Here is a 16,259-nt window from a genome sequence, read left to right on the forward strand (position 1 = left end):
TAAAAGCTTACACGATTCTTTAAAAGATGGACAAATTAACCATTAAAACTGTAGACTTAATGATATTTAGATCTCGAAAAAATAATATAAGGAACCACTAAGAAGTTAGTTATATTTACTTCTTTGAAAAATCCAGTTCATTCTTATTAAATCATATCTAAATTTAATCAATATGATTTCGATAGAAAAACAGACTAAGATGTAAAGAAATAACTGAATCACAGGTGAAAGAGTGCTTAATTCCCCATATTCTTACTACTATGTCCTTGAATAATATTGGTAAAGTGGAGAATCAATAATCAACAAAAAGCTACATGCAGGTAACACCTTCAGCAATATATTTTTAACTTTGCGTTTTCAATGCTATATATATTAAACATTCGTATTTCCTATATTAAGAGTATGGCATCAAAAATTTCTAATCATTAAATGAGTCAGGCAAAATAAAATTTATCTTAAGCATTTAAAAAAATGAAAACTGAATGTTTTGGAAAACAAAAAGTTTTATAAAAGCAAGCATTCTTGAAAAACCTAGAAAATACTGTCTAGCAGATAGAGGGACAACAAAAGTAAACAATATATCTGAAAACAGGGAAAAGGCCATGTAAATTAAGTCTACTTAGCTGTCAACTGTAACTGAAAAATAATTTAATAAAAAATGCCTATGTAGCAAATGTCTTTTAAAATATTATGTAGGAAAATATATATAAAATAAGTGGGAAGAAAAATTCATATACATAATTACAATCAGTTAAAATGATAACATAAAAAATATCAAAAATATTTTTTAAATCTACTGTATAATTAAAGGTAGATAAGACAAATAGACCAGTAGAATAAAAGAGAGACTACATTCCCATGTATATATGGGAATTAAGTATAAAAGAAATGGTATTTCATAGCATGGCAAAAATGGCATTTCATAGCATTTCACAGACTGAGTCATTAATTATTCATTAATCAATAAACAACGAGGGGAGATTATCATTCTCAAATTATTAGTTCGATCCCAACATTACACATATCAGAAACAAAAAAATCCTAACAGATAAATTAGAAAAAGAAAAAAAAAAATCCTACAAAACACAGCATAGTATTTTTATAGTTATGAACTGAGGCCATCTTAATTATATCCAGAAAGCCCAGAATCTCTAAAAGCAAAGACAAATATTAATAAACAAACTCAGAACCAAACAGAAAAGTAGTCAAAAGATACAGGGAATACAAATAAAATGACTAATAAATATTTTAAAAAGATGGTCAAAATGAATGAAAAAATAATTGTTAACCTATCAGATATACAAAAATTTAAAAGAGCACTGACATTCAAAGTGGGCAAGGTTATACAGGAAAAGATGCACTCACACTGCAAGGAATTAAAAAATGCCTAACCCTCTAGAGGGCTTATGTATACTATCAACACTTAAAAACATACACTCCCTTTGACCTAGCTATTCTACTTATGAGAATCAATTCTACAGATATTCCTGCACAGCTATACAAACCTGCTAGCACCAGGATGTTCTTTAAGATACTACATATAATGCACAAACTAATAAAAGCAGCTTAATGGATGCAATCTGACATGAGAATAGGGACAGAAACTAAACAAACATCATACAATAAATACTATGCCCTCATTTTTTAAATGAGTTAATCTGAATATACTGATATAAAACTGCAAAAGATAAACACAGTCCTCTCTGACAGCTTTCCCATCCTTATTTCTAGAACTTAGAACTATGATTGATTTTGCCTTTTAATAGCTATCAAATTATGATTTCCAATTTTCTACAGAAGCCTAGCAATTTAAACTAGGTCATGTACTATGAGATACACAGGAATTTTATAAAAGCATGCTTCCTTATACACCAACTACATCATGAAAAAAAGTATCCAAAATTGAGCAAAAACATTATCTTATTGAATATGAAGAATTTCTGATCTCTATACTGTCTCCTTTCCAAAAACATAAAAATCAAAATGTCAAAGTCGTCTATCCATGAAAGCTTTCTAAAATAATAAGCTAAGTGGGTAATAGTTTATACAATAATTTCAACATCTAAATGGTGAGATGATTCCCATAGCAATCTATGAAAGATTTTACAAATATAAATTAGATGTATCAATAGTCTATTTTAAGTTATCTACTTGATAACCAGCTAAAGTTAGCCATAAGTTTCAAAACTAATAATTCATAATTTCCCAAATTAAAGAAAAAACCCTTCATGTTTTCATTCACAACAAATGCTTTAATAATGGCCTCCTTAAGAAATATGATATAGCCAATTCCTGAACTTTTACTTGACATTATGTCCCATTAAAATAAAAAAGAATAATTAATAACACATCAATACCTGGTCGATCACAGTTGATGTTCAAAAATGGATAACTATTTGATAATATCACAGCTGACTTGGTAAGTATAAATCTTGACCTCTTAGTCTCAACTATAAAGTGATATCACCTATGTAGTACAAAAAATGTCTATGTATCTCAAATCATTTTCCTATCTTATGACAAAGGAATCACTTAGTTACAAATGATAATTTACAAAAAGTTCTGTGGAATAACCTCCTAGTTTATTAGAAACCTAAGTATTTCTTTACTTGTAAAAAATGTTTAACATAATTTAGGTGGCGCCTGGCCGGGCGTGGCTCAGCGGTTGAGCGTCGACCTAGGATCCAGGCGATCGGGGTTCAGTTCCTGGTCACGGCACATGCCCAGGTTGCGGGCTGCAGCTGATCAATGACTCTCATCATTGATGTGTCTATCTCTCTCCCTCTCCTTTCCTCCCTCTGAAATCAATAAAGATATATTTTTTAAAAGAAAAAATTTAGGTGGTTTCTTTATAATATTGTCATGCTGGAAAAAAAAAACCACACTAAAAAACCTCCTAGAAGACTTTATTTCAAGACAGTGATTACCTCTGAGGAAGGAGAAAGCAGGAATAGTTATAGAGATGGGGCTTAGGTTTTGCTGTAAATCTTACATTTCAAGTAAAACTTAAAAGCAAATATGTCTTTCTGGAAACTGATTCCCTGGGTTCTAAACCACCTACTACCTCTCTGTGACCTTGGGCAAATGCCTCAGCTTCCTTACCTGTAAAATGGGGATAGTAATACTTCCTGCTATATCGGATTAAATGAGCTGATATATGTGAAGTGCTTAGAATAGTACCTGATATACATGGTAAATGTTATTGTAATTATTGTCAGCCTCATCACGCACTGGAAAAAGGGGGTGAGGAGGGTAGAATCTGTTCTATTTTCTACATTTACATTTCAAACATAAATTCTATTTTTGTAACCAGTGACAAATAACCAACGTAAGTGAGAAAGAAGTATAAAGTAGAATAACAAAGTTTCAGTTCTCTCTTCAATTTTTAAAAACATGAGACAATACAGGCTTTGGAGTTTGATATTTATTTTTAGCAGGAAGAATATGCTAATGATGATGACCTCGTTAGAAGATATGCCACGTCCAATACCTGCAACAGAAGCTCAATAGAAGTTAAAGAAACCATACCAAAAGACTAAAGACAAAAAATGTGGACATTACTTACCCTTAATTCTGCTAACAATAAAACAAGTAATGATATGTTTAAGATTAAAGTTCCATTACAAGGTCAAAAACTGGTAAGTTTTAACTATCAAAAGTATCTTTTAAACAAATTCTATCTTTTCCTTTCTATGGAGAACTGGACAACTTCTCTAATGGCAGAGAGAGCATGGTGTCAACGACTATGTTTGAGAGTATACAGGGTGAGGCAAAAGTAGGTTTACAGTTGTTCATATGCAAAATAATATAATAATTAATACAGAAATAAACTCTGCACAGACAACAGTATGGTGATTACTAGAGGGAAAGAGACGGGGGAGAGACAGAAGAGGGTAAAGGGGGGATAAATGGTGAGGGTAGACTTGACTTATAGAGATGATGTATTATAGAACTGTACACTTGAAACTTATATAATTTTATTAAACAATGTCACCCTAATAAGTTCAATAAAAAATAAAAATTAAACTGTTTTGCATACTCACAACAGTAAACCTCCTTTTGCCCCACCCTGTATGTGAGGAGAGAAAGAACAAAATGAAAAGGGGTAATGCTAAATTAAGAATTAAGAAATCGGGGGGTGTGCTGCTGGTACTTCATCAGGTAGATGCTCTCACAGGTAGAAAACACAACCATCTATGGCACAATTAGTTTGCTGAAACAAGAACTAAACAGTATAGAAATGCTTGAATTATATGGTCTTGACATACATACTTGGGGGGAGGGGATAAACATTAATGAAAAGCAACTTAGAGGTAGTATCATAACTTACTACAAATTTCAAAGAACAATCTCTAAATAAAGGCATCCAGATAAATTAGAAATTCTACATATTATTAGAATAAGAAATTGCTACAGCAGTATACAATTTAAACAAAAATTAGTCAAACGAAAGTTTCTTTTAAATAAAACCAAATCTGGTTCATCCACTTCTGACAAAGATTCCTCTGCTGAAAGGAAATATGAGAGTGCTTCTTTTTTTTACTGCTGCACCTCCAGATTTCTCATCAACAGTATCAATCATCACTTGATTTAAAGGGTGTGTATAAGCTGGGAGTGGGGTAGGAATATGTTAAGCATCAGGATCAGGGATAAAACAAAGAAGTGACTTAAAATTACCTTCCTGAACAAAATTGATGAATTGTTCAGGAACAGAGACAGGGAACTAGCATACCCACAACAAATTCTATGCCCTGAAGTTTTTTTTTATTTCTTAATTGTATACCCAAAAGATTCCATGTACTCAGAACAGGAATTAAATATTTCCAACCATAATTTACTGAACTTGACACCAGACTTTATAACTGCTATTTTCCCATTATTGTGTTCTTGAAAATAAGGATTTTAATTCATAAGTTACTATAACTGGAATCACATATAAATACATTTTAAATGCAACCAATTCTGCTAATTCAAATATCTAAATTTACTTAGATGGATTGACTTGATTCAAGTAGAAACACATTAATGCAAGTAACTTACCTGGGTTACTGTCTAAAAAGGGTCTATGTCAAATAAATGCAAAAATGTGCAGAAATATCAAGATATTTTAAAATCCCTACCAAAAAAGAAATTAATTAAATAAACACTAAAGAAGGAAAAGGTTACGCACTTCCAATTTATGTTCTTTCTCTGCAAGGGCTTCCTTTTGACAACGAAGAAAATCTGCTAACATTCGAGTGAGTTGTTTCCTATCATCTATTTCAGCAGCCAATCTGCCATTATAATCTGCCAGCAACATACAAGCATCCTCTACCATTTTAGAAAGCCTTTCTCCAGATTCTTTATCTAAGAAAAGCACAGAACAGTAAAATTATTACAAAACAAAAACAATGCCATATACTGTTTGTTTCCTCACCCCCAAACTCCCCCCAAAATTCAGATCACATTTAGGACGTCTTACCTGTTATCTTATCTAGTAGGGATACTTCTTGGACTTCAACAGGCAAAGAAGCTATCCTCTGATGAACTGCTGCATCACCTGTGGCAGCATTTTCTAGATCTTGTAATGCTCTAACGAGATCTAGAGTCTAAAAAGTTATACATCTTTAGAACCAAAATAAATGATTTTTTAAAATTTTATCTTTATTGTTGGAAGTATTACAGATGTCCCCCATTTTTCCCCGTTGACTCCTTCCACCCTGTACCCACTCCCCAAAATAAATGAATCTTAAACACAGAAGATAAAATTTATTTCATATGTCTTAATTCTTATGAGCTACATACAAGTTCAAAGTTTCCAACATCAATTGCTTTAGAAGACACTCCATTTCTTTTATATATTAAGAAAAAGAAGCTACACTATGGTAGGTACTGGAAATATATAAATTGGAAACATATAACTGAGATGTGGCCCTTGGCCATAAGGAACTCCCACTCCAGTGGTGGAGACAGTGTAAAAATAATTATTTGACTATTAAATTGATGTGACTGATTTCTTTCTGCCAAATACACACAGTGGTAAAAGGGAAGGCAGACTGGAGAATACAAGTTTTATGTATGATGTATATTCACTATATTATCAATATATATGAGAATTTTTAATATAAAATTGAAGACTGGGGGAGGGGGATTCAAATCATCATCTATCGCAACATAGAAGAGTCTCCCAGACTCCGTTTACAAATGATGTAATTAAAACAAAAGAAAAATGTAGTTTTGGAATATGCTTAAATATGGTTCCTTCAATTATTCTACAGTTTTTAAGAAGATCATTAAAATATCACAAAGTTCCATATATCTGATAACTAATATTTATATAATGCTTTAACCAGTATAAAAACTATTTTATTAGAATATTTTAGTTGCACTGTTTCATAGACCAGCTATAATTAGGAGGGAAGGGCAAATCTTTGCTGGTGATTTCAGAATCATAATGTCTATAAACTTATTCCAAAGAAAAATGACTAAATTTTCTTTTTACTAGTCTCCATCCCACCCCACCTCCTTTCTTTTCTTTTTTTCCCCCTTTAATCTCTAAAACTAGATCCTGGAACACTAGGTAATTATACACATACTTGAAAAATACTGGAAATTACCAATTCTGTGTATATATTAAGATGACTCTGACAAACAGTTAATTGATTTTTAAGTTATTCCTTTACAAAAAATGCTATCACTGGGGTCTAGCACATAGCAAGTGATTAAACATCATAAGAATGAATGGAACCCAGTAAGAAATATGTATACTTTTAATTCATTACTATATGTTTCAAATCCCAATATAAAAAATAATAATTTAATTATAAGATAAATCCCTTCTACAATGAAAGTGAGCTTAAGAGCAGTGACAATTACCAGGAAGCTTGTTTCCCATGGTGCCCCAATTCACAAATATATACAGGTGTGAACAAAAGTAGGTTTATAGTTGTGAGTACACCAAACACAGAGTTTATTCTTATATTATTAATTATTGCATTATTTTCCATACGAACTGAAAACCTACTTTTGCCGACCCGAGGGAGAATGCACGCGCGCGTGTGTAATTTTTTCATCAGTATTAGAGAGTTCTAAAATTTTCTGGAGCTCTAAGAAGAAGCCTGGCTTCATGGTCTTGACAATGTATGCATGCTTTAACTACAACTTATTCTCATCACATCTTCACATTCCCACGAATTAATTCCAAATTCCTACTGCTGAGGCAAGGATCAGGTAAGAAAGCACAGCTGTTATGAAACAACACTAGCCTAGGACTTTCTAATAGGGGAGAATAAAATGAGTTCAACTGGATCCTACAAAGAAAAATTTTAATCATTCTTATAAAGAATGATAGAAATAAAATGCTGTCTACAAAACTGAAACACTGAGAATTAAGCAGTACAACTCATCTGAAAGTGGTAAATATAAAACAAAAAGCAACAAAATTTTAAAAAACATAAAACAAAAAAGTGAAAAGCAACAATATTTATAAAAGGACTAGAGAAGAAGCAGATGGTTTACTCAGATACTCCTAAGAAATACAACTGAGGTTACTCCTTCATCAGGAACAGTAGGAAAGGGTCAGACCCTGTATCTAGAACTCAGATATCTAACTACTGTTCATGTAACAATAAAGCTCTTAATACAAAGGGATTCTCTGTCTTATTACCAAATAAAAAGAAACATAAACCTTAGCACTTGGTTGTTTCAAATGTTATGTTCTTATTACTTTTCTATCAAGCTCTTATCCATGGCAACCACACTGGCTTCTGCATTCCTGTAACTGAATCAATAGGTAGTTTGGCTCAGGCCCTAGTGGAGCACCTTGGTCGGATTCTTTCTGCCTCCCTAGTACTAATACTGATATAAATCCACAGTTCTAGAAGTAACCAGTTGTACCTTTCTTTCAAGCTCCTTTCATGCGGGAAAGAGCTCTACCCAGCCTCTGGTTTAATGCAATGAGTTTGGGTCCTGTCCTCCAGCTCCCATGGAGCACTCTGAGTTCTTGTTAACCCTCTAGGATATTAATTTCTAGCAACCCATGTCTGCTTCCAGATCAAAGCTCAGCAGGAACCAGGCTCTAGCTCACATATTGAATTATGTTTCTGTACCATTTCTAGCCCACCATGATATTTACCTTGTTTTAAGAGTATGGCTATGTCTTCATTTTCGCCTTTTAAATTTTATCTGTCCCTCCTATATGTTTGAAACATAGAAGGAGGAAGCTTTAAGACTCAATGCCCACATAATTAAAAGTTTAAAATGTCTTTCTGGAATCATCTAATGGTTAAGGAGTTCTATACTGTACCAATCTGGGAGGACATGGAATATTAAATTAATGATTCTAATCCATCTTATCTTACCATGAAACTACATGGTCCCATTATAGTCACAAAGAATTGTATAAATATATACTTGTTACTCTAACACTCGTTTGCTACATATTTAAAAGCAAAAATACTTAAAAGGGCAGTGTTATTTCTAGAAATGAAATGTTTCATGTACTTAATTCATACAACAAATAGTCTTATATAATGTTTTATTTATTTAAAAGGAAATTGTTTAAATAATGGCTATCTCACCAGACCTAATCATACTAAGCAATCAGAAATCCTCTTTCTATGTAAAATATAATTGCCCTAATATACAATACACAACATATTACATTAACCCTATTAATCATAAAATACAAGATATTCATGTAATTTCTTTCTTGTACCGAGAAGTATAATAAAGATCTATTTGTAATAGTAAAACACTGAAATTAATACAGCTTGGTGGCCACATGAAGTGAGTCCCTTAACAGAGAAAAATTTCTACCTGTGGTGGTTCACTTGGAGATCCCAGAGAGGAACAGTTTTCATTTTCATCCACCTTTATCTGTTCATAAGTTCGCTTTCTAGACTTCTTATCGCCATCTGAATTGAAAGAAAATTTAAGTTTTAATGAAAGAATATTTTTTGTTGTCATTGTTCCACTTATTTAGGCATTCACTGGTTGATTCTTGTATGGACCGGACGGGACTGAACCCAAAACCTTGGTGTATCAGGACAACATCCTAACCAACTGAGATACCCAGCCAAGGCCAAATGAAAGAATACATTTTAATGAAGTGATCATGATAAAAGATTATATACTTACACAGAGCATGTTTAAGTTGTTCTAATACATCATTTTCATAAACAGACCTTTCTTCCCAAATAGATAACACTCTTCCAAGGTGCCTCTTACAACTTTCATCAGTTTCACTACAGAAAAAACAAAAATATTAACAGTAAAAATGCATAGTGCTATTGAGAAGATATTGGTGACTAAATACAATAGACATTCATTCCCTGAAAAGAGCTGTCCAAATGTTTACTGAGCACCAACCACTATGTGACCAGCAGTTCAGGGGGGCAGTAAGAAGACAGACATACTTCTTGTTTCCCTTAAAAACATACTATTAAACCAAAAAAATGCAAATGTGTTAGTACTGTCTACTGGCTGCTAGGGGTTTACAAAGAAGATACCCCTAACCTAATGGGTGTTAAACATGAGGCTACGGAAGATTCTAACAGATTTTGAAATTCACTCAACAAATATTTATTAATCAAGGCACTATCTTTGACATAGAAGATACAAAGGAGCTTTATGGCAGCTGTTTTTGTAAGTGCCACAAAAGAGAACAAGGTGTTAAAGACAGGCACAACAGAGAGACCTGGCCCAGGTCTAGAGAGATGAGGAAGGGTATTTAAGGAAGTGACATTTGAGATCTGAAGATTGGATACACAGAGAAGTGGGAAACAGACTACTCCCAGGCACTTCCTAATGGCTTCATCACTACCACTATAGACTGAGTCACTATTATCTCTGGCTCGGATTTTTTAAGTCTTCTCATTGGTCTCCCAGACTCTACTCTTTCACTACTCTCTACCAATGTGAATTAGAACACACTGATTTTCTAAATGCTGTGAATACCACAAATAAACTCAAAATTCTTATCCTGGGCCACAAGATGGACATCTTCTGCTTCCTGTCTACCTCAGTTCATGTACAAATCTCCTTGCTGATCCTCAAACATGCCAAGCACAGAGCTGTCTCAATGTTTCTGCCAAGTATTCTCTCTACTTAGAATCCTTCCCTCCTATACAGTCACATGGCTCATTTCATCCTTTCTTTTAGTTTCTGTTGAAATGCCACCTCCACAAAAGTCACATTTTATCTCATGATATAACTGAGCTCCTTCTTATATTTCTACTTCCTTCCCTGCTTTGTTTCTTCACAGTACTTATTTCTTGGCATTATATTTACTTTTCTATCCAGTTATTACCTGTGTTATCCACTGAAATGTAAGCAAACTCCACTAGAACAGAACTTTGTCTAGTTCGCTATTGTATCCTCAGGGCCTAGCATATAGTAGGCAGTCAATAAATATTTTCTTGAATTCTAGAGAGATACCATATATAAATAAAAGTCTAAAGGCAGAAAGAAACAAAAGAGGTTTGGTTAGTTTAACCTGCAGACTATAGTGTATGTGTGTGGAAGCAACGTGAGAGAGGAGTCTGAAGAGGTAGACATAGCCATGAAGGAACATCTTTTTTTTTTTTTTTTTAATGTTTTTATTGATTTCAGAGAGGGAGGAAGAGAGAGAGAGAGAGACAGAAACATCAATGATGTGAGAGAGTCATTGACTGGCTACTTCCTGCACCTCCCCACTAGGCATCCAGCCCACAACCCGGGCATGTGCCCTGACCCGGAATCGAACCTCTTGGTTCATAGGTAGATGTTCAACCACTGAGCAACACCGGCTGGGTGAACATCTTTATTTTTATTATTATTTTTTAAATTTATTAATTTTAGAAAGAGTAGAAAAGGAGAAGAAAGGGAGAGGGTAGAAGGGACAGGGAGAGTGAGAGTGAGTGAGTGAGTGAGAGAGAGAGAGAGAGAGAGAGAAACATCGATTTGTTGTTTCACTTATGCATTTGTTGGTTGATTCTTGTATGTGCCATGACCAGGGAATGAACCCCCAACGTTGGCACTCTAACCAACTGAGATACCCAGACAAAGATGAAGAAACATCTTAAGTCTAGCTTAGGACATTAGACTTGATCTCTAGGACAAATGAGAACCACTCCAAGGCAAGAGTGTTATGATAAGCTCTGCAACTCTGGCTAGTTTCCTAAAAGGATTAAACAATTCTGGAGGCTATTGCAATTATACAGAAATGACAGTATGGTAATTGGGATGAAAAGAAATCTAAAGAACTGAGGGAACTATATGTTGTCTATGGGATAAGGGGAGTGAAGGAGAAAGGACAGCATGAGATATCATAAATCACAATATCACAGAGTCAAAGATGATACTTAACTGGAGCTGCCATTCACTGAGTGAATGAAACCTAGAATAGAAGCAGTATGACAGGGAGCAAGGACATAATGAATTCAATATCAGACACAGAGAGTTTGAGCTATTCCAAGGCACACAACTAGAAATACAATTGGATATGAAGTCTGAAAGAAAAAACATCTGGACTGGAGCATAAGATTATAAGTTATTAGGGTGTGGATGATAACTAAGTACAGCAGTGCATGAAATCGTCCAGAGGGCAAGTGAAGAATATGACTCCAGAAGAGGGCCTAGGACTGAACTCTAAGATTTAAATACCAACATCTGAAAAGATGGTAAAAGACAGTATCTAAATTAAAGGATAAAAAATATTTAAGCCCAGCTGGCGTGGCTCAGTGGCTGAGCGTTGGTCTACAAACCAGGAGGTCATGGTTTGATTTCCAATAGGGGGAACATGCCCGGGTTGAAGGCTCCCTCCCCAGTAGGGGGAGTGCAGGAGGCAGCCAGCAGATCAATGACTCTCTCATCGTTCCCCCCCCTTCCCCTTTCTCTTTCTGAAATTAATCTATCTATCTATATACATCTATATATACATATTTTTAAAGAAAGCAACATACAGCAGTATTTCACTCTGTAATTTTTTTTAAATGCATCCAATGTGACCAAAACTGTAGGGCATATGGTGAGTGTATTTTCATCCTTAAATCATTCAACACAAATTATCATTCACCACTGAATTCTATAATTTTGACTGATTTAATAGTCTATCCCAACAATGTTTACTCAGCAACTGACCAAATATTTGCATGTTTGGAAATAAGCATTTAAAAAGGGCATAAGCCAAAGTAGACTCCTACACACTCAGAATCTTTCTGTAGCAAAATTTTTCAACAGGTTTATAATTATTTTAAGTATTCTATATTTCCAAAGCATTTAACAATGTTATAACATATACCAACACACTAGAAAAACCTTAAAATCATTATAAGCAATGAGGAAAAAACATACTAAGTTTATCCTGGAATACTGATAGCTTTATAAGCCACAAATTTTCATTTTATTCCAATATGGCAGTTGCTTTTGGTCCCTTTAAAGAAAGCTGTAATTCAAGTACTCCAAATGCCCACCTTAACAACAGTTCCAAAAAAATTTCCTTCACAGAAAGTATGTAATACATTTACAAATGCCATTTATAGATAAGTCTTTTCAAATAAAAACTTCAAAGAAATACATCCCCTGGTTTTTATTTTAATGGCTTAAGGCAACTTTAGCAAAAGGACATATTATGCATTTAAAACAGATTACCTAGTACCCAAAACAATGATCATACCTTGAAACATGCTTAAAAGCCTCCACTATAACTGGTGCAAAATCTTTTGTAAACTCCGGTCCCTTCCTTTTGCTGTTCTGAATGACATCATTGGCTAGGTAGAGAAAAGTAAGCTTCCTGTTTGGTTTGGCTGAAAAATAAAAAAATTTTAAAATCTACTTAAAATATCCTCACTTAACTTGAACAAACTTTCTCAATACCTGAATTAAGCAGTTTGAGAACTACAACAAACCTACTAACCTTTATTTATAATGTTCAACCCTAGCTTCTCATTCTACAACCAAACTTATCAAGCTACTATTTTTCAACTTACCAGGATAGCTACTCTGTGGTTTCTGGAGTTCAACCATGTGAAGAAAAAAGAGAACTCAAGAGGCAGAGGTAGTCAATGATATATCTTTCTGTTTCCTTTGCAATTTTATTAAGTCACCCAAGCTACTTTTCCTTGATGGCTAGTCTTATTGCTATTCCCAAACTAATACTTTTATACACTGAAATCCTCATGTCTGTACAAAAATGCATCTCTGTGACTATCCTGTACACAATTTTATTACAACTATTAAGCACTATATGAAATCCAGTCTTTTAAAAATAATTCGCAAACAAAAAATCAACTACAAGGCTTCAAAAAACAGTCTGGGATATTAGATAAACAATATGAAACAATCAATCAGGATTACAGAAATGCCATCTAATTTCGCTAATTCACAATTAGTTCATAATCTAGTTTTATTTATTCATAATCAGAAAGTGATAGGGTCATTACTCGTTTCTTAAACTATACAGACCATATGCCTACTCAGTTTGATATAATGCAAAATATCATAATCTAACTTAATCAGCCATGTTTCCATGAAGAATGAAATTTAAAACCACAGATGACAAAGGTGATAAACACAATAGCTAAAATTTATTGTGTTATCTATAAATATAAGAACCTTCTTTCCAGGGGAAGCCTTCTACATGTAGAGAAGCAGCAAAAAATTGAACGTACACACCCCAATAAACATTACTTACTGTAGGTCCTATAGAAGGAAATCAGGAGAAAAGCCATTATCTTGAAACAAAAAAATCTATCAAAGATTTATTAATAATTGCTGGAAAGCCTCATTTATTCCCCTGGTAAACTGAATCACTACAGATTAGACGACATGTTTGGGAGATGCATGGGTGTTATAAGGTACACAATCTACTTTAATTTAGTAATATTCTTTGCCACAGAAAGTGCATAATCTACAGGTAATTTTTAAAAGGACTTTATCTGTCCCAGACTGGACAAAGAGTTCAGTCAAACACAGCTGGTTGCTTCTTAATAGCTGAGGTGGGCGAAAAATGGATAGAGCTGGTATATTTCAGTATCACTGCCAGAATGTACCAGACTTTTGGCAGCCCATCCCTTGCTTTAACTCCTTTAAAGATTTTCTATTTTCTCTAGATAACATTTTAACTCATTATTATGAACCAAAGACCCAAACAAGTCTGTCTCCACTCTCTACACTATTCTCTTCATGCCCACTACCTACTATTACTCCAATTTCCCCAACTCCTACCCATCCTTCAGGCCTAGTAAATGGGTTCCTCAACACACAGGTTAGGCAGCCCTGATATGCTCTCATAGCACCCCATTCTTTTCCTATGGAGCACTTAACCCAACTATAATTATTTTTATTTAATCTAGTGCTTTCCAACTAAATGAAGTTCCATTGAAAGCATTAACTGTCAATCTCATCAATCAACCTATGAAAATCAAGCCAGGCAGCTGATTCAGAATCTGCTCTCAGAAATCTCAAATTCAAATTATGAAAGACAAACTTTACTACAGATCCAACTGCTCTTGTGAATTTTCAATGTTCTGAATTCAAATATTTTCATTTCCTCCCCTCCATTCTAGAGTTCTCAGAATCAATAATCTATTAAAAAATGGGCAAGTATTGTGATGGGAAGGTCAAAGAAACACAAATGTTAAGCAATTAAAACCAATTACCGTTTTCTACCTATTAGATTGATCAAGATGAAAGTATGACACTAACTAAAATTGGCAAGAGTATGGGTAATAGTACCACTGTTAGAAACCTTCTCTGAAATCAATATATATTTAAAAATAAATAAAACTAAAAGTTTCTGCATCTTGTTTAAACATTAAAACAACCCTACAAGTTATTATTCCTATTTACCAATGAAACTATTATTGAAGTAATTAAATGCACTTAAAGAAATGCACTGAAGTCAATCAGCAATCCCAGGACCCATAGTGTGGTTCCTAAATAATACTTTGCCAAGAAGTACATTTCAAAATATATATAAATCAAACCATTAAGCTGTACTCATTAAACTTATATAGTGACATGTGTCAATTATTTCTCAATAAAACTGAGGGTTGTTGCATTTTAAAAAACAGGCAGGAAATACATAAGATGAGCCTGGAACATCTTGTCATGATAGAAAGCTATTTAAAAACTATTGACATTGTATCTAAAGGACACAAGCAATCCTCCAAGAGGCTGGCACTGGACAAAGAAGATCAAAAAGAATGATTACAATGGTCTAAAACACAAACATAAAAATCTATAAATTTATAAAAATCCTTTTAAAAAGGTTGCTAAAAATAAAGTGCCTGCCCAGCACTGTACATTAAAGACTGTCTCTCACAAACACTAGGAAAAGGGACTGTCGTGAGTACAGTATTAATGTGGACAAGAGGATGTTTGTTCTTTCTTTCACATAAGAATATTGCAAGTTTGTTTTATCTTGGATCTGTTCTTCTACCTAATGTTCAACTAGTTCTTCCATTTGGTTCCTTTTCTGTAATTCCTTTATTTCCACTGATGTTTTGTGATAGTTAATTACAATACATTTAACCAATCATGATTTATTTTCTAGAATATTTGAATAACGTGTTAAGTGGTGCAGTACCCAATTTTAAACATTTAAAATGTAATCTGGGCACAGAATTTAAAGTGAAATTGCATTAAAACATAGGACAACTGTTTTCTTGCCCATTTAAATATTGAAAATATTCAAACTGGAATGGCAATATTCTAACCTTGTAATTTCTGTTAACTTGTTCACATTATTTTATCTATTAGATGTTTTAAATAGCAGTTACTTTTGTTTACATGTATCTACTCTATGGTGGAAATGTTAATCTATTATAGCTTTTGCTACGAACTCTCAGCCACTTAATTTTTAGAGCAGAATATATGTTTTGGAGGGATTTTGTGCTTCACCTGAATTTAGAAGTAATGTCAGAAACTGTCAGGCATGTCCTTTTTTAGAAAATATAAAGTTTATAAAGTTTCTAATTGTCTTATTACCATGCTAATTCAAGTGAATCAGAAGTATTTAAATGCAATATTGTGCCCGGCAGGGCGTGGCTCAGCGGTTGAGCATCAACTGAGGATCCAGGCGATCAGGATTTGATTTCCGGTCAAGGCACATGCCCGGTCCGGGCTCGATCCCCGGTCGGGGGCATGCAGGAGGCAGCAGATCAATGACTCGCTCATCATTGATGTTTCTATCTCTCTCTCTCTCCCTCTCCTTTCCTCTCTCTGAAATCAATAAAGATATATATTTTTTTAAAAATTAAATAAATAAATAAATAAATAAATAAATAAATAACTGGCTC

At 33.8% G+C, this 16,259-nt stretch overlaps 1 protein-coding gene across 3 annotated transcripts in view; it reads right to left on the minus strand.

The window, feature by feature from the left end:
- Positions 1 to 16,259, minus strand: part of RPRD1A (regulation of nuclear pre-mRNA domain containing 1A) — a 53,341-nt gene that overhangs the window by 20,272 nt on the left and 16,810 nt on the right. For 2 of the 3 annotated variants that reach the window (XM_016195963.2, XM_016195962.2), the window contains exons 2-6: positions 12,635 to 12,764; positions 9,118 to 9,224; positions 8,797 to 8,894; positions 5,462 to 5,588; positions 5,171 to 5,346 (exon numbers count right to left, since the gene is read on the minus strand). In XM_016195963.2, coding sequence (XP_016051449.1) covers positions 5,171 to 5,346; positions 5,462 to 5,588; positions 8,797 to 8,894; positions 9,118 to 9,224; positions 12,635 to 12,764 — 638 coding nt within the window. Of the gene's footprint in view, positions 1 to 3,406; positions 4,070 to 5,170; positions 5,347 to 5,461; positions 5,589 to 8,796; positions 8,895 to 9,117; positions 9,225 to 12,634; positions 12,765 to 16,259 lie in introns of those variants that run through there. The other variant, XM_087819046.1, reaches the window with a different exon arrangement.

This window comes from Miniopterus natalensis, chromosome 7 (assembly GCF_054644295.1).
Source record: "Miniopterus natalensis isolate mMinNat1 chromosome 7, mMinNat1.hap1, whole genome shotgun sequence".
Classification (NCBI taxonomy): Eukaryota; Metazoa; Chordata; class Mammalia; order Chiroptera; family Miniopteridae; genus Miniopterus; species Miniopterus natalensis.